We start from the raw sequence: 22,848 nt of genomic DNA on the forward strand, positions 1-22,848 counted from the left end.
CCTAAACATAAGCAGCTCTTGCATAGTAGAGCACATAATAACACAAAGGTAACTGAACCCACACTAAAGGATTAATGTTTTGCTTTTTAATTTAGAAATAAAAACAGTATTTTTTTCAAATTCAATGCATTTCTATTCCTTTTACCTTAACACAGCTTTGCCATTCTTAACATGGGATGAATATCTCCACCTTGTGGTCATTGTTGGTAATGTCTTACTTTGAGTGCAGGTTTTATTTCAATTCTCCAATAGGTGATTTTAATGCTATAGATTTAAATTCTACATTCAGCAGTACATGATTTTTTTCCCCCAAGTTCAATGGAACTATCATAGTAACGTAAGTTTCTTTAAAAAATTAAATGAAATGAAAGGAATACATTTTTATAAAGAAACCAATACTGACTTTCCCATGATAATCTTCCTTAGTTCATGTATTGCATTAGAACACATTGTGGGCTTGAGCTACAATAAAATGTCTGCTCTGTGATACAAGATGAATAAAAACAAAGCATTTATTTTAATTAGTTTTGTTTTATAAACAACACTTAAGATCTGATTTCATTAACATATGTGAAAAAACATTGTGTAATGCAATGAACAAAGTATTGCTGAGATAGAGCACTATGCTTTTTGACACATACCTGTGCTTGTTCCAAAAATTACCGTATTTTACTATAGCTCACATTTTGCCTGCAGATCTGCAGTCTAGCCGACAGGTGTTTTAAAAAATGACAAATTCTGGATCATGTCAAAGGAGCAGGAAAAGTGTATTCAGTGAAGTGTTTGCAGTGATTCTTTATTGCCCAGGGCAATAATCAGGATCAGCATTTAGCTCCAGATGGGCCAGAGATACTGTTGTGAAGTACAGCAACCCACAGGATCACAAGGGTAGACCCACTGCACTGTTTCTCCTTCAAAAACTATATATAGGTGTGTATACATATGCAGGTGTGTAGCGATAACATTGTAGCAGTAGTGACATTGATTTATAATAATAATCAACTTTATTTTATATAGTGCCTTTAAAGGTGGCTTCTCAAAGCGCTTTACAGGATGACAATAACAATAAATAAGAAGACTAAAACAATAAATAAGAAGATTTCACAAGATAGGACACAATTATAATTACAACAATACAACAATAACAATAGAGGAGACCGTGGAAGGTGGTATTAAGAAGAGCAGAGGGGTGAAGAATGGAACCAGTAAAGTAAAGGCTTTTCTGAAAAAGAAGGTTTTGAGTCTGGATTTGAAGGAGTTTAGAGAAGGTGACTCTCTAATATCCTTGGGCAAAGAGTTCCAGAGCTTGGGGGCATAGCAGGAGAAAGCCCTGTCTCCCATACAATGTAGACGGGCTTGGGGGACAGTAAGGAGGGCAGAATTTGAAGAGCGGAGGTTGCGAGGTGGGGAGTAGGGCGATAAAAGTTCAGACAGGTATTGAGGTGCCAAGCCATGTAAAGATTTAGAGCCTGCATTAATGGGATGTTGGTATGATGTGCACTGAAGGACTTCAGAGCTCAGCATATCAAAGACTGGGTTGTAAGTCAGGCATGTTGCACCACAGAATCGCTTTAAAACCTTACCTCCTCTATATTTAGTGCTTAAAGGTCCATGCAATGAGCATAGTATTGTTTACAGGTCTCGGAGACGGTATGCTTTCCCCATTTGACAGAAACCTCTGTTCGCTGCCCCAAATTATCATATTTTACTGCAGCTTACAATTTTGCTGTGGATCTACTGTATAGTCGGGCCGATTGGTCATTTAAGAAATGACAAATTCTGGATCATGTCAAATGAACAGGAAAAGTGTATTTAGTGAAGTGCTTGCAGAGATCCTTTGGCTCTGTCCTCAATACTATGTGATTGATATATTTTATGTCATGTGTGGGTATTTGTCCCAGGTATTAAGTGTCTCCAGGAAGTTTTTTTTATGGAGAAGGACAAGTTTTGGAGCATCTTCTCGGTAAAATATGAGATTTATTAAAGAGAGTGAATTGCCTCTCTTTCCTGCAGTCTGAGAACAGCAGGGGTCTCTCTCAGGACACACCCTGACTCCCTAACATCCTGACTCTGAATATTTCTCTGTGGACTTGATTAACTGTCCACTTAGTATGAGAATCAGACCCATCAGTCTTTTTAGAAAGTGAAAGTACTAAAACTAACCTCCAACCTGATCTTAGATTCCATGAGACACCTTTATCTGCGTGAGGATCTACGTGGTGCTTTGGAGGCCACCAACTGGGATGTGCTGTGCGAACCACATGGGGACGACATAGTCAGCATGGTGGACTGTGTCACTGACTATATTAACTTCTGCGTAGACAACACCATCCCCACCAAAGACGTACACTGCTTTTCAAATAACAAACCCTGGATCACCAGCGACCTGAAGGCTCTTCTGAATGACAAGAAGAGAGCCTTTAGGAGGGGAGATAAGGAAGAGGTCAAGCGTGTACAGAGGGAGCTAAAGCAGAAGTTAAGAGAGAGCAAGGACGCCTACAGGAGGAAGGTAGAGGACAAGCTGCAAAGGAATAGGGTGAGAGATGTATGGAGCAGCATGAGAGAGATCACTGGCTTCAAACAGGCTGGGGTTGCAACAGAAGGGAACCTGGAGATGGCCAACAAGTTGAACCAGTTCTTTAACAGGTTTGATTCTGGGTCCTCTGTGGCGCAACACCCATCCCCCCACAGCCACACGCTCCCTAACCCTTCACAGCTGCAACTGCCCAACACCTCCTCCATCCCCCCACAAACATGGCCGCCTACAGATACAACCCCCGACGGCTGCTCACCCACCCATCCCCCACAGCTGCCACTCTCCAACACCTCCGCCATTAACACCTCCGGCACTGAAAGCACTATGAGCATCATCCCCCGGGCCAGGCTGACCATCACAGCTGACCAGGTGAAGAAGGAGCTGAAGAGGCTGCACGAGGGTAAGCCCACAGGACCAGATAACATCTGTCCCAGAGTTCTGAGGGCCTGTGCTGATCAGCTGAGCGGAGTGCTCCAGCGACTGTTCAACCTGAGCCTGCGCTTGGAGAGAGTCCCGGTGCTCTGGAAGACATCATGCCTGGTCCCGATACCAAAGAAAGGGCGCCCCTCTGTCCTCAACGACTACAGACCAGTTGCACTGACTTCTCACATCATGAAGACACTGGAGAGGCTGGTCTTATCCCACCTGAGACCCCTGGTCAGCTCATCACTGGACACCCTACAGTTTGCCTACCAGCCCAGTGTTGGTGTGGAGGATGCGATCATCTACATGCTGCAAAGGGCCTACTCACACCTGGACAGGGCTGGCAACACTGTAAGGATCATGTTTTTCGACTTCTCCAGTGCCTTCAATACCATCCAGCCCTTACTTCTAAGGAGGAAGCTGGAGGAGATGCAAGTCGATGCCTCCATGACCTCGTGGATCACTGACTACCTGACGGGCAGACCACAGTCTGTGAGACTTCAGAACTGTGTGTCTGAACTGGTAGTGAGTAACACAGGGGCACCTCAAGGGACAGTTCTTTCTCCATTCCTCTTCACCCTCTATACTTCGGACTTTAAGTACAACTCAAAGTCATGCCACCTGCAAAAGTTCTCAGATGACTCTGCAATTGTGGGATGTATCAAGGGTGAGCAGGAGGAGGAGTACAGAGGACTGGTCAGCAGCTTTGTGGAGTGGTGTGGGGTGAACCACTTGGAACTGAATGTTACAAAGACAAAGGAACTGGTGGTAGATTTCAGGAGGAAAAAGGTCAAACCTACTCCTGTCTACATCCATGGGAGTGGCGTGGAGATGGTGGACTCGTACAAGTACCTGGGAGTGCACATCGACGATAGACTGGAATGGTCTAAGAACATCGAGGCCATCTATAAGAACGGACAGAGCCGACTTTACTTCTTGAGGAGGCTCAGGTCCTTCAATGTGTGTAGTAAGATGCTGCACATGTTTTATCAGTCGGTGGTAGCGAGTGCCATTTTCTACGCAGTGGTGTGCTGGGGCTCTGGGATTAGAGCAGTAGATTCCAAAAGGCTGAACAAGCTCATCAGGAGAGCGAGCTCTGTCATTGGGTCTGACCTGGACCCCTTGGAGGTAGTGGCTGAGAGGAGAATGATGTCCAAACTAGAGGCCATCATGGACAACTTCTCCCATCCCCTCTATGACAGGCTTGCAGGAATGAAGAGCACGTTCAGCAATAGACTGATTCATCCACGGTGCGACAGGGAGCGCTACAGGAGGTCATTCTTGCCGTCTGCCATAAGACTGTACAACGCATCCACCGTGCGTCTTGGCAGAGGCAACAGCGACAGTGACCTGTTTCTGGACTAAACGCATATACACATCTACTGCTACATCTGTTCTCTTTCTTTTTCTTTTTCTTTTTCCCGTTTACAACCACTTTTGTGCAATATATGCCAGGGACCTGTGCAATACATTTATATTTATATTTATATCTATGGTTACATCTATATTTATATTCATACGTGTGATACGATTTTCTGTGTACTGTTCTGTTCTAGTTTCCTCTTGTGTGTCCGGACTGTGAGTAACTCTTGTATTGTATTGTATTGTATTGTATGTATTGTACTATTAGTATATAATTCGTTACACTGTGGCTGTGTTGTGTGTGTGTTAAGCTGCTGTTGCACTGCAATTTCCCTCACGGGATCAATAAAGTATCTATCTATCTATCTATCTATCTATCTATCTATCTATCTATCTAGAACAACAGAGAAACCAAACAAAAAAAAAAACAAATGCTGAAATTGAGAGGGAGTATTTTAATACTAAGACAGTAGCAAGATGGTTGGCTCAGGATTTCAGTGTAGTGTTTACAGGAAAGCCCAGATGCTTCACTGCTGAGATACAGGTAAGCTTGCATGAACAGGAAATCAAACTGGAAAGTTTATACAACAAGACTAATGAATAACTGAACAAAGAGACATGCTTACTGAGGAACTAGACTCTGCCCTGCAAGAAATCAGAGATCTCAAGCAGAGCATGCGTGTCTCAGGTAGGGGCCAAGGGTAGAAGGGCATTCAGGAAGCCTGGGCTCAGAGTGTCTCTAGAGGAGGATCTCCGAGTGGATCAGAAAGAGCCATATACAGGATGCTCAGGTGTATTCATCCTGTCCTTGATCCATTTTGTAGGTAAGACAGCAGATTTAACCTCCACTAATTTAGACAGCTAGCAAGAAAATAAATACTTGATCTGACAATACCTGGTTGTAATGTCAAGACCTATATTGAGGAGCTGAAGGATATGCTCCAGTTCGTGCCTGAAGCTATGGAACGAAAGTTATTTTAGTTAGAAAAACTACCAGCAGGGCAGTACATGAGTAGATGGCAAGGCAGGGACCATAGATCTGTAACAGTTTGATGTCAAGCTATGATATAAGAATATTCTATTCATATTGATCACGTATTGGTTTTGCTGCTTTCCAGCATAAGATTGCAATCATGCTGTCAAGGGAATTCTTAACCAGAAGGTGTAATGAGCAGGCTTGAGCAATGAGAGATAATGGTCATGCATACAGTCCAACCATGTGCTCCAGATGAGGGCTCTGTGCAGGGTCAAGTAGGTCCCGCTACCACACCATCCCCCTGAGGGGTTCACAGAGCAGATTTAAGAACAACTAGAGAAGACAGACACACTGGAAACAGAGGAGCACCCTTTCAGACACCCTATCTGGCCAAGATGTGAATCCAGTGGGAGACAGGAACACAGCTTTTCAATAATGCTGAGGAGTCAACAGAGGACCTGAAGAAAGAGGATATAACATTGATGCAGTTCGGAAATGAACAGATGCATTTCACCCACAGCAGATATAAACCAAGAAACATTATAAAATCACTTGATACTTTCTGTTGCATATCAGTCATATTTGGGAACTATAATATATAAGCATTTTAATGCGATTACAGATAGCATTTCCGCTTGTTTTATATATATATATGATTTATAAAGACCTGTTATTGTCACAATTATAGTCCCCCCTCCTTAAGGGTGCTCCAGCCCTTTCACTTGAGACTTTATTCTGAGCACCTGATTCCTATTTCCAGCCCACCTTAAATGCCAGGCCCTGACGCTCATCCGGGCTCTGCATCTGGTTTCCGTACCGTGCGAGTCCGGGACCTGGAAGCGCCTGGTCCCGTTAAGGTTTTAATCTCGGTTCCCGTTTCCGTTCCCTGTCTGCCGGTTCCGACCCGGCCTTCGTGTTTTAATTCCTTGTTCTGATGGATCTCCTGGTTTTGGACTTACCCACTTGTTTGGATTCTCTCTAAGGACTACTCTTTTGGATTGTTCGCCTCGGCCACACCTCCCCCGTGCACCAGCGCACCTTGGACACGCCCCCCTGTCTTCAGCCTCGTATTCCTGCATGACGTTTCCCTAGTGTTTCCCCACTTCTTCGTATTGTGTCTTCCGCATAGGGTCCGGAAAGAACTGTTCGTTACAGTTATTAGACAGTGACTTTCCAAACTGACCGGGAAGGTGGAGCTTCATTCTTGGCAGAGATAGAAGGAGCGGGGGAGCCACTTCACCTGCTCGTGTCAGCGAGGGGCCCCCACAGGACACGGAAACTTCCCCTCCATTCCTGGGAAGGAACCGGATCACCATTTGACCCCATCGGTGGAAGTCATTCTTTTTTAAATAGTTTTTGTTTACTGTTCATGTTCTATGGATTTATATGTTCAAGTTGCCAGCATATGCATCACTTACATATACATTATATGCTGGTTGTGTATAGAAATTTTAAAGTAGCGGTATTTAATGTTAAATACTCAGCATACTCCATAATGTCCCGCACTCCGCATACTCCAGAATAGATTATTTCATGTTTAATAGTGATAGGCATGAGGTGGAAGAATGTATAATTTTACACCAAGATAGTAGACCTAGAAATACAGTTTAGAGAATGAATAAGAAGTCAAGTCATATTTAGAGAACGATGATAACGAAAAGTGAGCCCTGCTATACTTTGGGATAGTTTGGGATCACCTGTAGGTCTGATTGCAGATCTGCAGCCAAAATGTAAGCTTTAGAAAAATATGGTAATTTTTGCAGGAAGCACAGGTATGTGTCAAAAAGCATAGTACTCTGTCTCAGAGGACTGTAAGCAATACTTTGCTCATTGCATGGACCATTTAGCACTAAATATAGAGGAGGTAAGGTTTTAAAGCGATTCTGTGGTGAATCTGTGGCTAGGCGTTTGATATACTGGGCTCTGAAGGCCTTCAGTGGACATCATACCCTATAGATTCCACAAGCCCCGTAATGCAAGCACTTAATCAATGTCACTCCTGCTACAATGTGATCGCTTCATACCTGTACAGTATATTTTGTTTTTGTAATGAGAAACAGTGCTGTGGCTCTACCCTTTTGATCCTGTGGGTTGCTGCACTTCACAACACTATCTGTGGCCCGTCTGGAGCTAAATCCTGATCCTGATTATTGCCATGTACCAATACCAATGGGCATGTACCAATAAATCACAGGAGCATATATCTATCTTTCTGTGTTGAAGCTGGAGATACAGGACAACTGCCAACTTTTCACTGAATACACTTTTAATGTTCCTTTGACATGATCCACAATTTGTCGTTTCTTAAAAACCTGTTGCCCAGACTGCAGATCTGCAGGCAAAATGTAAGCTCTAGTAAAATATGATAATTCATTAAACGTGCACAGGATTACCTCAAAGGTTGTCACAGTGTTCTATGTCAGACACCGGGAAGCAATACTTTCGTCATGCACTGAGCAATACGAACTAAGTATACCAGAGTTAAGGTTTAAAAGTGATTCTGTGGTGCAACATGCCAGGCTTACAGCTAGGCGTTTGATATACTGGGCTCTGAAGGCCTTCAGTGGACATCATACCCTATAGATTCTACAAGCCCCGTAATGCAAGTAATTAATCAATGTCACTCCTGCTACAATGTGATTGCTTCATACCTGTATATGTTGGTTTTTTAAGAAGAAACAGTGCTGTGGCTCTACCCTTTTGATCCTGTGGGTTGCTGTACTTCACATCACTATCTCTGGCCCGTCTGGAGCTAAATCCTGATCCTGATTAATACCCTGGGCAATACAGAATCACTGTAAACACTTCACTGAATACAATTTTCCTGTCGGCCAGACTGCAGATCTGCAGGCAAAACATAAGCTATAGTAAAATACGGTAATTTTTGCAACAAGCACAGGTATGTGTCAAAAGCATAGCACTCTGTCGCAAAGGCCTGTAAGCAATACATTGTTCATTGCATTATGCAATGCTTTTCAGATATGTTAATGAAATCAGATCTTAAGTGTTGTTTATAAAACAAAACTAAATAAAATAAATGCTTTTGTTATTATTTATCATGTATCACAGAACAGAAAAATCACTGTAGCTCAAGCCCACAAAGTGTTCTAATGCAATACATGAACTAAGAAAGATTATCATGGGAATGTCAGTATAGGTTTCCATATAAAAATGTATTCCTTTCATTTCATTTTATTTTTTTTTAAGGAAACTTACATTACTATGAAAAATCTGTTGAACTTGGATAAAAAATCTTGCACTGCTGGATGCAGAAATCTATAACATTAAAATCACCTAAGAGAATTGAAATAAAAACCTGCCCTCAAAGTAAGACATTACCAACAATGACCACAAGGTGGAGATATTGTCCTCCCATGTTAAGAAGGGCAAAGCTGTGTTAAGGTAAAAGAATAGAATAGAAATGCATTGAATTTTAAAAAATACTGTTTTTATTTCTAAATGAAAAAGCAAAACAGTAATGCTGTAGTGCGGGGTCACTGTTGCCTTTGTGCTATTATGTGCTCTACTATGCAAGGGCTGCTTATGTTTTGGCACTATGGAACTGTGAAGCACTCTGGAGTATGCAGTACTGTGTCCTTTGAGACACACCTGTGCATGTTGCACAAATTATCATTGCATTGTGCATTAGGGACTAAATATACTAAAAGTATGATTTTAAAATGTTTTTATTTCACTTATGTTCATGAAATAAATTATTACATGTTTTAAAAAACAAATCTAATTAAAATACATACTTTTGTTTTAATTTATCTTTTACCATAGAACAGGAAAATCTTTGTAGTTCAAGCCCACAAAGTGTCCTAATGATGCAACACGATTATCACGGGAATTTCAACATTGTTTTTCTCATAAAAATGCATTCCTTTCATTTCATTTTTTAAATAAACTCACATTATGTATAGTAGTAGCCTTCAATTTTTTTTAAAAAAATCTAGTACTGCTGAATGAACAATTCAAATAAATAAAAGTAAAATCACCAAATAGAGAATTGAAATAAAGGTTTACTCAAAATAAGACATTACTAACAATGACCACAAGGTGGAGATATTGACCTTACAAGTTAGGCAAGGTATAACTGAGAAAAGGTAAAAAGGAATTGAAATGCATTGAATTTTGAAAAAATACAGTATTATTTTCTAAATGAAAAAGCAAAACAGTTATGCTGTAGTGCAGTTTTGCTGTTACCTTTGTACTATGATATAATCTACCATGCAAGAGCTGCTTATGTTTAGGCAGTATGGAACTCTGAAGCACTCTGGAGTGTGGAACTCTGTTCTGTTGACATTGTCTGTGATTAATACCTGGGACAAATACCCACAAATGACATAAATATATCAATCACATGGTATTGAGGGCAGAGCCACAGGATCACTGCAAACACCTCACTGAATACACTTTTCCTGCTCATTTGACATGATCCAGAAATTGTCATTACTTAAAAGACCTGTCGGCCAGACTGCAGATCTAGATCCAAAATGTAAGTTCTAGTAAAAATGATAATTTTGGCAGCAAGCACAGGTTTCTGTCAACGGGGACAGCGCACCGTCTCCGAGACCTGTAAGCAGTACTATTCTGCTACATAACTGTACAGTATATGTTGTTTTTTGAAGGAGATGCAGTGTAGTGGCTCTACCTTTGTGATCCTGTGGGTTGCTGTACTTCACAACACTATCTCTGGCCTGTCTGGAGCTAAATCCTGATCCTGATTATTGCCCAGGGCATGTACCAATAAATCATAGGAGCATATATATATCACTGCGTTGAAGCTGGAGACACAGGACAACTGCTGTTACGTCCCAGTGTGTGGTCCATGTGTGTTTTGTTGCTATCTTCCACACTTCCTGACCTTGATTGTTCTTCCTCCCCCATTGGTCCATCATTACATCATTGTTTCAGTCTGACATCATCTTCAATTAACTCTCAGCCAATCAGAACACAGATAATTCAGTATATTAGGTTTTCAGAACGAAGGGGCCTTTTGTTTGACTTCGGTCCCGCTTGACTTATCTTTGGTATAGCTTCGGCCTTTTGTTTGTGTTTTCCTTATACTTTCGTTTGTTTGTGTTTATCGTTTATTTTGCCATTACTGTAAACTTCCCCGGCTGGCAATCAATTGATCACCCAAGGTTTGTAAATTCAGTTCTGTCTTCCTTATCTTGTTTCTCTTCCTCTGACCCTCTAGAGGACAAAATACAGTTACTTGACAGTGCTCTTTTATCTACCCTCGACACCCACGAATTTTACTTCCTCTAGATAGTCAAGTTTGATCGTCTTCTCAGTGCTCCACCAGGGCCGTGGCCGACCCCGGCGGGGCCGATCCAAGGACCTCACTAAACCATCCAATCGGTAGTAGCGACGGGCAGTGTGTACAAAGGGCAGGGACTTAATCAACGCGAGCTTATGACCCGCGCTTACTGGGAATTCCTCGTTCATGGGAAATAATTGCAATCCCCGATCCCCATCACGCATGGGGTTCAGCGGGTTACCCGCCCCTGTTGGCGAAGGGTAGACACACGCTGATCCATTCCATTTGCTTCTTTAAAAACTCCATCTCCTTCTCTCCCCCTGCCCCCGGTACAATGACCAGCTGCGATCCATGAAGGCAGCCTCTCGCAAACTTGAGCGTAGGTGGCGTCTTTCTGGGCTAAAAGTACATTATCAGGCTTGGAGAGATTACATATCTGAATATAAGGTTACTATAGAGCCTGCTAGATCCACCTACTTTTCTCACATCATTGTAAATCACCAAAACAACCCCAGACTTCTTTTCTCCACCATCAACAGACTGCTCAAGCCAAACTGCCCCACCACATTACCTGCCTCATCACAACTTTGCAACACATTCTTAGATTTTTTTAGTTCTAAGATCGACATCATCCGGCATCACATTCTCTCCACTACGCATATCATTTCCATACCTCCTCCCTCCTCATCCAACTTCTCTGGTTCCCTTCTCTCCAGATTCTCTCTTCTTGACTCAGCATCCCTCAATAAACTAGTTACATGCATGAAACCCACCACATCTATTTTAGATCCCATTCCCACCACTTTATTTCAGTCCTGTTTCTCTTCTCTCTGTCCCATTGTCCTCAATATTATACATGAATCCATGAGCACTGGCATTGTACCAACGGTCCTCAAAACTGCTGCCATTACGCCCGTGCCAAAAAAGCCTAACATGGCTCTCGACAATCTTAACAATTTTAACCCCATCTCCAACTTACCCTTCCTTGCTAAAATTCTAGAACGTGCTGTCACACTTCAGTTACATAACCACCTGATGACAAACAACCTTTTCGAATCCCTCCAATCTGGCTTCCATCAACTTCACAGCCCAGAAACTGCCCTGGTCAAAGTCACCAACGATCTTCTAATAGCTTCTTATTCTGGTTCTCTTTCTATACTCATCCTTCTTGATCTCAGTGCTGCTTTTGACACGGTTGACCATAACATCTTACTTTCTCGTCTTGAGACTGTGTTTGGAGTTTCTGACATTGCTCTCAAATGGTTCAAATCTTGCCCCACTGATCGCTGTCACTTTGTCTCTCTTAATGAGTACAGGTCGAAATTGGTCTTGTTAAGTCTGGTGTTCCTCAGGGCTCAATACTGGGCCCCTTGCTCTTCAGCATTTACATGTTCCCACTTGGTCAGCTTTTAAGATCACATACCAAACCTGACACTGATGTGGCTGTCTCTATCCTATCTAATTGCATCTCTGACATAAAAATTTGGATGACTCAAAACTTCCTTCATCTTAACTGTGACAAGACTGAAGTCATGCTTATTGGCACTCCCCATCAACTTCGTAAAGCCAGTCCTGTAACCCTATCTGTAGATGGCTCTGTACTCTGTAGCTTCAATCAAAGTTAAAAAACCTTGGGGTTATATTCGATTCTGGCTTAACACTCGACCCACATGTGCAGCATACTGTCAAAACATCTTTTTTTCATCTTAGAAATATCGCTAGACTACACCCTATGCTATCATTAACTGTGGCTGAAAAGCTGATCAACACATATGTATTCTCTCGAATTGACTACTGTAATGCTCTACTTGCTGGGGTATCTAAATAGACTCTGAACAAACTGCAGTATGTCCAAAATTCAGCAGCCAGAATCCTGACCAGGACTAGTGCAAGTGTTCACATTACTCCTATCCTGGAGTACTTGCACTGGCTTCCGGTCAAATTCCGTTTAGACTTTAAAATCCTCATGCTCATCTATAAGGCTCTGCATGGCTTGGCACCTCAGTACCTGTCTGAACTATTATCACCCTACTCCCCACCTCGCAACCTTCACTCTTTTAAGTCTGCTCTCCTTACTGTCCCCCAAGCCCGTCTACACTGTGTGGGTGACATGGCCTTTTCCTGCCATGCCCCAAGCTCTGGAACTCTCTCCCCAAGGATATCAGAGAGTCACCTTCTCTAAACTCCTTCAAATCCCTCTTCTTCAGAAAAGCCTTTACTCTATATATTGTAATTGTGTTTTATATTGTGTATTCTTTTTATTTATTGTTGTTGTCATCCTGTAAAGTGCTTTGAGAAGCCACCTTTAAAGCCGCTATATAAAATAAAGTTTATTATTATTATTATTATTATTATTATTATTATTATTATTTCCTTGCCATCAACCTCTATGTTCTTTTGTACCCTGTTCCTGTTGTCTACTCTCATTTTTCCTTATTTGTACTTTGTGTATAGAGTTAGTTTACGTTGTCAGGTACATTCTGCACACATAGTTGATTTTTGTAATAGTAACACTAGTTTAGGACGGGTGAATGCCATTTTCTTGTATGGTTTTGGGAGGTCAGTGAAGGTTAGCTAGGCTGTTTGAAGATGCCGAAGACCGTGTGTTTTGGGTTTTCTTTTGTAGTAAGGTTAGCTTTCCCAAACCTTCTTAGCCAGTTCCATTTTATTTGTTGTTTTCTTTTCTTTGGCACTACTATAGTTCCCTTACCCTGTGTGTTATTGTGTCTTATCACATACCAGTAACTTATTCACTTAAAATAATCACTTTTTGCACCAACCCTTGTTGTCACGCTTCCTAAGTCCCTCACCAGAACCCACCTGTATCCAAAAATTATCCTAAATGTTACACCCCTTTACCCCTAGATACTTGGGGTCATAACATTTTTCGGGGCTCATCCGGGAGATCAAATCCCAGTGTTAAGGATTTCTTTTTTGGTTGCAGAATTTTGGTGTTTGTACTTTTGTGCATTTTGGGACTGGTTAGCGTTATCGGGTATTTGTTTAGGAATAAGGACTGCTATAGGATTCTGATTTGTGGATTGTGTTTTTGGCAAGGTAGTTATGGCCACTTTCGATTTGCAAACGTTTGTGGAGGAGCCTTCCTTTGAGCAGCTGGAGAGGTGTAGGAAGGACGAATTGCTCCAAATTGCTGATCACTTCCAGATTCAGGTATCGACGCAAGCTCTTAAAAGGAACATCAAGAGAGCTGTGATTGATAAATTGGTGGAATTAGAAGTCTTTGCACTAGCGAGCAACGACGCCAGTCCTCCTCGGGCTGGTGCTAAATCTGCTATGGCTAGGGAAGAACACATTGAGGTGCAGGTGGTGGCTAAAGACTTAACGGAGGCAGACATCAAGGCCACATTACCTCCCTTTGAACCGTTCTCTCCGGTCTCCACTGGGTCAAAAAATGAGATTCGCCTGAAAGTTCATCTGGCCTGCTTGCAAATAGAGGCGCAGGAAAAAGCCCAGGCACGCCAGGTAGAATTTGAGTTGAGCCTTTGTAGCGGACGGCTTCCTCTGCATTGTGTCAAATGAACACCCAGGGACACCAGGTAGAGGTCTGCGATTTTATTTCCTGATAGAACATAAAACGTGGGTGTTACGCTAAATGTCTCTCTCTCTCCCGATTGGCATCCACAATGCATCTGAGACTCTCCTTATTATATCATATTATATAAAATAACAGAATAATAATAATATCTAGAATGATATATAAGATCTAACAATATAAAGAATGATATATAAAAATAATAGATTACATATATAAATGTAATTATATAATATAATATATAATTAACACAATACCCACCATCTATGTAAATTCAGATGACTACACATATATCATATCAATATCAAATCAATTACAATGATTGTTATACACCCATAATTAGCCCCTTTCTTTTCCCATGTTTTATCTATCATCACATTATATGTACTCTCCATGATATAAGACACACCTAAAATATTAAATAAGAAAGAAAAAAATTATAACAAAATGGACGACATACCTTATAGAACATAAAACACATGGGCGTTACACACGCTAAATGTCTCTCTCTCCTGCTTAGCAAAATATAACATGGGGTTAAACACCATATAATGCATTAAACATTACCTTTATGAACTACCGTGATTAATTGGGCACACAACTGTAATATTCACAGAAATAAGATATATAATATCACCACATGATATGTAATAAAAAGAAATTAAAAAAATAACGCTTGCATGCTAACTTGCATGACCACGTGTCGCTAGCACCACACTACACTCCATTACGGTACGTTAGCATATCGCAACAGGCCCTCCAGATCAGACATCCTAACTTTCTAATTAATCAAATAAACATTACGTGCAACCCAATAATGCTGCACAGTCTTCGTCACATGGTCACCAATATATTACGCCACACTAGTAATCATTTAAAACAGAAAATAAATTGAAGAAGGCTCCACAGCCGAAACGTTCTGACCAATATGTTAGAATATTGACCAAACGGATGGCATATTTTCATTAATATCTCCGAAACAGTGCAAACTATATAGCTTAAAACCCAATGCAAGTGAAAGCAGAGACCCAGAGTTTTCATTTAATGTCCATTAACCCCAGGTTTAAGCGCAGCATCATGTCTGCCATCAAATGAAAGTGTGTTTAATATTGAGGAATAATGGCCAAACAGATGGGATATTTTCATTATGTTCTCCGAAACGATGCATACTACAAGCTCAAAATCCAATACATGTGAAAGCAGAGACCCATAGCTTTCATTTAATACCCATTAACCCCGGTTTTAAACGCAGCATCATGTCTGCCATCATAAGAATATACGTCCAATATTTTAGAATATTGACCAAACCGATGGCATATTTTCATTAATATCTCCGAAACGGTGCATACTACAAGCTTAAAACACAATGCATGTGAAAGCAGAGACCCAGAGCTTTCATTTAATGTCCATTAACAATGGTTTTAAACGCAGCATCAGTTATGATTGGGATTCTAAGTTTAAAAACCACTTATTCTTAATTCAAGAAGTTGGAATCCAACCGCACAGGGCCGCGTAACTAGTTAGCATGCCGGAGTCTTGTTCGTTATCAGAATTAACCAGACAAATCGCTCCACCAACTAAGAACGGCCACGCACCACCACCCACAGAATCGAGAAAGAGCTATCAATCTGTCAATCCTTTCCGTGTCCGGGCCGGGTGAGGTTTCCCGTGTTGAGTCAAATTAAGCCGCAGGCTCCACTCCTGGTGGTGCCCTTCCGTCAATTCCTTTAAGTTTCAGCTTTGCAACCATACTCCCCCCGGAACCCAAAGACTTTGGTTTCCCGGATGCTGCCCAGCGGGTCATGGGAACAACGCCGCCGGATCGCGAGTCGGCATCGTTTATGGTCGGAACTACAACGGTATCTGATCGTCTTCGAACCTCCGACTTTCGTTCTTGATTAATGAAAACATTCTTGGCAAATGCTTTCACTTTCGTCTGTCTTGCGCCAGCCCAAGAATTTCACCTCTAGCGGCGCAATACGAATGCCCCCGGCCATCCCTCTTAATTGTGGCACCAGTTCCGGAAACCCACAAAATAGAACCGGAGTCCTATTCCATTATTCCTAGCTAAAACACTTATCCATACTCGGTTGAATTTCACATACTTTTCACTTTGAAAGTCAGCTGTGAAATCATTAAGAAATTAATGATACAACTGATTTTTCTCTTCACTAAACTTACCAAATTCTCAGAGTAGAGTTATCTGTGAATTCCTTTGACCTGCTGTGGTCTGCACAATCGGTAAGAATCACAGAACAATGAGGGGCCAATTTTAATACATTGCAATCTTACAGTTTGTTTCATACATTTTTTAGTTATGAGATCAAAATTAAAAAATATTTTAATCCCAAAACAAGAAGCAGTCATTGTTCATGATGGTCACAATTAGAAGTTGTATTGAAATTATATAGAAAATCTAAAAGTTTGAAAAAGCTAATTGCGCAATAATTTTTATTATTTTTTTATAAATTATGGCAATAAAATATGACAGCATTCACAACTAGTATGGTTAAACTCGATTGATTTTTATATTACATATTTCATAACAAGGTTGACCTGAGACACTTAACATAGCTGGGTGATGATACATGATGTTACAATATAGAAAGAGTAAAAGCCAGAAGATAACTGAGGAGAGGAACCAAAAACTCCTTAGTAAGGAGAGAAAAAAAACCTCTAGGGGTCCAAGATCAACTGACTGCCCAACCCCTCTGGGTATGCTAACATTATACAATTAGAAAAATAGTTTGGAGGCAAAAGACAAAACTCTCGCACAGTCCTATTTTCAGTTTTTCTGCATTATTGATTTCTTCTTCAAAGGTGTTAGGCATGTGAAAATTTGTGATTTTGTCCTGAGCAGCACTGTCATCCTGGTCATCACACCTCTTCATGTACATCCTTGCATCTTTTCTGGTAGTGAATGGCAGGTGACAGCTACAAAAAATAACATATGCATAATCATTATGATTGTGTTGAAAACAAAATTAAAAAATAAAAGCCTAAGCAACTCTGTGCATTAAAATTTCTAATATTCACAATTGTGAATCATTAAAAAACAAATGCAGTAGAATTAGGCTGTGAAACTGATCAAATGCCATAAGCCCTATTCAAATTCGTGACTGATTTTCCAGGATGGAGACAATTTTATTTTGTTTAAGAAACTGATCTCTGTCGTAAATAGAAATCCCAGCTCAGTGATAGAAACTAGCCATGTTAGCAGATTATTACTTTACAGTTTAAAAAGTAATTAATTAATGTGGTCACAAATAATATCTTGGCTTTCAGACCATAATATGCTTTTAACAGTTTACTGAAAAAATGTTCCCAGCAGTTTAGCTCCAAAATGAAAATGAAATGGTTTCATTTTGTGTTATGTCAAGGGTGTCCACTGTATAGAAATTCAATTTTAAAACATTGTTGAAATGACAAACCACTGGAAATACCGGTTTATCTAACCTCTAACTCATTAACAATGTTCATTGCTGTTGTCCTTAAACTTTTCAGAAATTTTAATTAAGAAAATAAAGCAATTGTTCCCTAGACTAATCTTTTGTGTTCTGTTCGCTGTGAATCAGAAAGGTGCTGTTCTTGAAGTCCAGTCAGTCTCTGTTATCTTTCTTCCCAAGAGGAATGCCATCTAATTCCATCAAACTTCTTTTTCTTCTGCTTGTCTAAGGATGAACTGAAATGAAGCAATTAGTATTTCAATGGCAGAAAATAATCTGTCATATATACCTCTCCAGTGCTTTCGATGCACAAATGGTGTCCTGCCGAAAAATTCTTCTGTTTGGTAATGTTGGGCAGTTTCAAAAGAAGCTTATCGATATGATTATCAAAAATCTATTCTGTAGATAATGAAAGAAAATAACTAAAAAATCAGAGTAAGAATAATTATCCAGACTTATCTTTCTGTTCTCTTTCAATAAGAACGGTGTTATTAATGAAGTCCAGTCGGTCTCATTCCATCTCTCTTCCCAAGAGGCTGCCCGTCTAATGCTGCTGAAAACTTCATTGTCCATTCTGGGAATGCTGTGCTGTTCAGATAGTGTCAACAAATTTCAAAAATAGCTCACATCTTTAAATCTTTTTATGTTTTGTTTACAGCATGTGGCATTTTTTTGCAGTAACAATTGAGTGGGGTATTTAATTTGGCTCTATGCTCTTCTGAAAATCATTTGTTGGGCATCGCATACCCCCCCCCAATATACTTGCTATACTTGCTGATGAGAATGAGAAATGCCATATTCTAGATAATAAAATAAACAGAATTCTAACCATAATTTCAAGCTACAAGAAAATACATATCTGCAAAACTTGTGCTTTCATATACCTACTTAGTATTGTTTTAAATGCTTAGTGATCCAACAACTCCAGAGCCTGTTCTTCTCCTTGAAATGATTTCCTTGAAACACTGAAATCAAAGAGGAGCTCTTCTCTTTCAGCAATATCCCTATTTGCCAAAAACAGAATTGTCAGGATGGGCTGTTCGTTGATTATGAATGTCTCTAATACAGGTCTGATGTTGTCCCTTTTCTTAGAGAAATGTATCTGCCTTCCGATCGTCTCCTTATCTTGATGACAGGTGCAGTGTTCACCACAAGCGTCAATGCACATTTTTTGTACAGGTCCATCAAAAAAGATAAATATTTCATTTCTCCTTCTGGCATCTGTTCCATTAGGGCTTCTGCAGCTGTCTTTGTGATGACCTCACCATGAAAATCACACACAACCTCTCCCTTCTGGAAACGCCTGGAAGTCAAGACCTTCTTCCCTTTCACAGGATCGACAACGATGTGCAGGCCTTTCCAGCTTTGACGCTTTACCAACTTTTTAAATTCATTATCATTTGGTGGCAGTTCCAAGTTTGTCTTCCACTTCTCAAGAACGTCAGATGCTGTTGATGCATTGGCTGACCATCCCATCTTTTGAATATAGCAGGTTACCTGTCTTTCTGTTGGTAACTGTCTAGCGTAATGGTCTGGAAAGAAAATGACAATATACATTCTCAGAATATATTCTAAACTTACATTAAGTGTTTGTTGGTGAAAATAATTGATTTGTACATTTACCAGTAATATGCTGCTGTCTCATCTTCCTCTGCTCTGTTCTCCACCTGTCATAACAGTGACGGTCATGACTTCCAGTCAGGCTAACACGCTTCTTCTTTTTGGGAAGCTGTCCATCTAATGTCACCGGAAACACCTGTATCAGTTGTTGGAAGGCTGTAGAATAATCCAACTTCGTAGAAGTAAATCCTGCAGCTGCCATAGTGGATCTTGACCTTGATCTGTTGTAAGTATTTAAATAAAATATCACAGGTCTTTGTAACACAATGTAAAAAATGAATGAAAAGGGAATATTAGATTCCAACTTACTCCACAAGTGGTGTGCGTTGTTCAGAGTCTGATGTTTTCTCCCCTGAGCTTGACCTGAAGTTAAAAAAATAAGTAATTGTGTAATTGTAGTTTTGTGAGATACTGATTTTGTTTACTCATTTTGAGATCACAGTGACACTTACTGCGATCCTTCTTCTGCAAAGCCTTCAATCACTTCGATTGCTGAGCAGATGTTGGCATGTGTCAGCATTCTATAAGGTTTCTCTGCCGTAGAATTGGAATGTACTAAATTATCTGCAACAATGCTCTTCTGTGCATCTGTTACATTTATTGCGGCCATCTCAAATGCCCTCCTGGCAACCTGGCTAGTAATGAATGGCAAGCAGTACCTACAAAATAAACAAGCAAGCATATGTGATCATTTCCAACTCACCAAAAAAAAAAAAAAAGATGCTGATGGACAAAAGAAATACAACATTTTCCGGAATAATAATACTATACCTTAGTTGCTATAGTTATAGCTTATGTACTTTCACAAAATGTTGTCAATTTGTCTGACCAGCAATAAAGCTAGTACAGTGAGGCATTGCAACTTGGCAATCATGCAAAAGCTCATTAGGTGCACTACAATGAGGTCCAGGTGAAACATTGTCAGAACCAGGTCACCTTTTAAAAAGACTTTAATTTAAAGCTTAGGTCACTGCTAGGAAAAGGCCACACCTAGTCAGTTGTCTGTGCATTCCATAATGCCTTGAATGTCACCAGAAAAAAGGAAGGGAGCCATTGGCATGCTGCAGGCTGGGGGCAGAGTGTGGAGGTGTTGCATTTATTTTTCCATCAGTTTATATTAATTATATATATTTAATATATAATCTAATATTATTATAATATATAATATTATAATAATATTATTCTGCTTACTTCTTATGCAGTCTTCTCAAGTCGTTGGTAGGATTGTAAATAGGATCTCCAGCAGATGAAATGAAAAACTTCTCTTCCTCCTGTCCACAGCTGCTGTCCTTGGCAGTAGAGTGCAGTTGTGTGAAGTACACATGAAACATCTGATGGAAAACAAAATGCAATTATGGTACATTCCAAATATTCTTAGATATTGCAAATGATGGTAGCTATACAGGGAGAGGTCTTTTTTTCTATATTAACATGTATTTTAATTGGCTTCTATGAAAATTGCCTGTGGTTTAAGTGTGTGTGTCTTGTGACGGACTGGTGTCACATTATGTGTGTTACTCTGCTTTGCACCCACCGCTTGACAGGAAGGTTCCAGTTCTACCACAACCCTTAAGGGGTATTTCAGTGTAGCCATCAACTTACATGTTCCTCTTCTTCATTCAATGCAAAGGACGCCAATTGCTGTGATGCAGTTTTGTGCTCTTTCACACCAATTATGACCATTTTTTGTCCACTTGGTGAAACAACAGTCTTTCTTTGCATCCATTCCTCATCCTGTAATAGCAAGAAAATAAAATAAATATGCCAACCTGTAAGACGATCGCAAACCCCTACTCTTAAAGGCGCTCCAGCCCTTCCTCATTTGCCTCATTCACCACATCTGTTCCTTGTTCCTACCCTGTTTCAGTTCACCTCTAAAAGCCAGGCGCTCACTTCACTGGAGGCTCTGCACCTGATCTCCGCATCGTGCGAGCCCGGGTCCTGGTTGTGCCTGGCTCCGTTGTGTTTTTAGCTTCCTGCTCCTGTTCCTGTTCCCCCCGCCGGTCCCGACCCGGCACCTGTTTTTAATCCCTGGTTTTTGGATAGATTACATGGACATGGACCTTTGCTTTTTTTGTTGGATTCTCCCTTGGACTTATTCTTTGGATTGTTTGCCTCGGCCACACTTCCCCAGATCACCAGCACTGCATGGACACGCCCCCCTGTTTTCATCCCCCATTTCCTGCATGACTTTTTCCCCAGTGTTTCCTCACAATGATGTTTATGGCTGACATCATTTCACATGGGTGAAAGCTAAGGAATAAAAACATGTACAATGGAGATACCACTGCTTAATTTTAAATGCCTTTAAAAAATAAATACCTCCTGAGAACAATTTGCCACTCCCAGATCCTTGGTAAGGTACTGTTTGAATCCAGCCAGGAGGAGCATCCAGGGAGTGCTTTCTATAGAGTCCAGCTTAGGCCACTCTCTTCAGGAGAGCCTGCTGATACTTTTTAACTACTGGGGGTCTGTAAGAATATAAAACACCGGTTTAAACATTTAATACCTATAAGACAAATTAGAATTTTAGTAAAAAATAGATACATCGGAAAAATAAAAAGTCTTACTGCTGATAGAGTTCTTTGGAGCTCACATCTTCCCCTTTCTTATCCGCTTCTGCTTCAATTTCTGGAGCAGCCTCTGGCATCTCTTCCTCCTGGACAGCGGCCTCTTGCTCAGGGCCGCTGGAATACAGGTCGATTATTTTCAACATTCTTTTACATAATATGTTGTAACAATGATTTCAAAAAGAAACTACAGAAGCCTTACAAATTAAAAATATCTCACCGTGCCAATGTGTCTTCAGGCTTCCCACGTACAAAAAGGCCCAAGGACTCCAGCAGTCTTACAACCACTGTCCCGTTTGCCTCACCAGACACGATCTCTATTCTGTTGTAATCCACGATGGCCCTGTTCTTCAGGTGATTTATCTTTCCTCGCCTGTTGAGAGGCCATCCTGATCTCCTCTGCCGTGGCGTGCTTCGTACACGCCCTCTTCAAGTGAGCAGGAAGCTGATCAAAAGTATTCAGGCACATCTTACACACCAGGGGAATCCTTGCGGGTTTCCTTTGAAAATAAATAATATAATTTGTGTATAGAAACAAGCTAAGACTGATTTCTTAAATTATCCTTAATTTTCTCTCTCATAGTTTGAGCATAATGATTTTATTGTATTTATATCAGAATTGCTCATTGCTACAAATGAAATAATGGCTTAATATAAAAAAGTGAACTCTTACTTGGTCTCAGTCACAAACTTTCCAATAGGAGCCATTGTGGAGTTCAAAAACTGCTGGTCCTAGAAGTGGGGAAGGAATTTTATAAGATAAATTGAATTACAACAGAAGGACTGGCTGAGGGAACACTGGAATATATACAAATTCCAACTAGTGAGGAGTCCATATAGACAATGCTACCTTTCATATTCAGTATAAGATGGAGAGATTAAATTGGCCCTGAAAATTCACTGCAATGAGAAACTGCTCCTGCCACTGTATATGAACAAACATACATGCTCATCTATATTCATTTGCAGTTACATTATTGCAATGAATCTGTATCCAAAAAAGGATGTGCTCCATCTCGTCAGTAGATTGGATTCCAAAACTGATTTGGGTCAATATACATTACCTTAGAAGATAAGGTACAGTCTACTGTAGGGA

General features: G+C 40.5%; 1 protein-coding gene and 2 long non-coding RNA genes across 3 annotated transcripts; all 3 read right to left on the reverse strand.

Annotated features, from left to right (window-relative positions):
* Positions 1–16,550: 16,550 nt before the first annotated feature.
* On the reverse strand, positions 16,551–18,443 carry LOC148641307 (uncharacterized). Its single transcript, XR_015929752.1, has 2 exons — positions 17,852–18,443; positions 16,551–17,050 (listed from the first exon to the last, which is right to left on the reverse strand). It is a non-coding gene; the product is annotated as an uncharacterized LOC148641307 (long non-coding RNA).
* A 35-nt stretch (positions 18,444–18,478) lies between these two features.
* Positions 18,479–20,750, reverse strand: LOC148641308 (uncharacterized). Its single transcript, XM_088617926.1, has 6 exons — positions 20,717–20,750; positions 20,374–20,513; positions 19,635–19,841; positions 19,492–19,545; positions 19,186–19,403; positions 18,479–19,094 (listed from the first exon to the last, which is right to left on the reverse strand). The coding sequence occupies exons 2-6, from the start codon at positions 20,511–20,513 to the stop codon at positions 18,622–18,624; spliced, it is 1,092 nt and encodes a 363-aa protein (XP_088474052.1). The 5' UTR covers positions 20,717–20,750; the 3' UTR covers positions 18,479–18,621.
* A 1,021-nt stretch (positions 20,751–21,771) lies between these two features.
* Positions 21,772–22,486, reverse strand: LOC148641309 (uncharacterized). Its single transcript, XR_015929751.1, has 3 exons — positions 22,426–22,486; positions 21,973–22,252; positions 21,772–21,869 (listed from the first exon to the last, which is right to left on the reverse strand). It is a non-coding gene; the product is annotated as an uncharacterized LOC148641309 (long non-coding RNA).
* Between the last annotated feature and the right edge of the window lie 362 nt (positions 22,487–22,848).

Source organism: Lepisosteus platostomus, chromosome 24, assembly GCF_059453375.1.
Source record: "Lepisosteus platostomus isolate fLepPlt1 chromosome 24, fLepPlt1.hap1, whole genome shotgun sequence".
Classification (NCBI taxonomy): Eukaryota; Metazoa; Chordata; class Actinopteri; order Semionotiformes; family Lepisosteidae; genus Lepisosteus; species Lepisosteus platostomus.

Bases quoted from the DNA above. Each gene is read 5' to 3' on its own strand.
- LOC148641308 (XM_088617926.1), bottom strand. From the start codon at position 20,513: ATGTTTCATGTGTACTTCACACAACTGCACTCTACTGCCAAGGACAGC. The intron at 19,842-20,373 runs GTAAGCAGAATA...TTTATTTTGTAG, and splicing joins TTGAGAAGACTGCATAAGAA to GTACTGCTTGCCATTCATTA. The intron at 19,546-19,634 runs GTAAGTGTCACT...TTTTAACTTCAG, and splicing joins TTTGCAGAAGAAGGATCGCA to GTCAAGCTCAGGGGAGAAAA.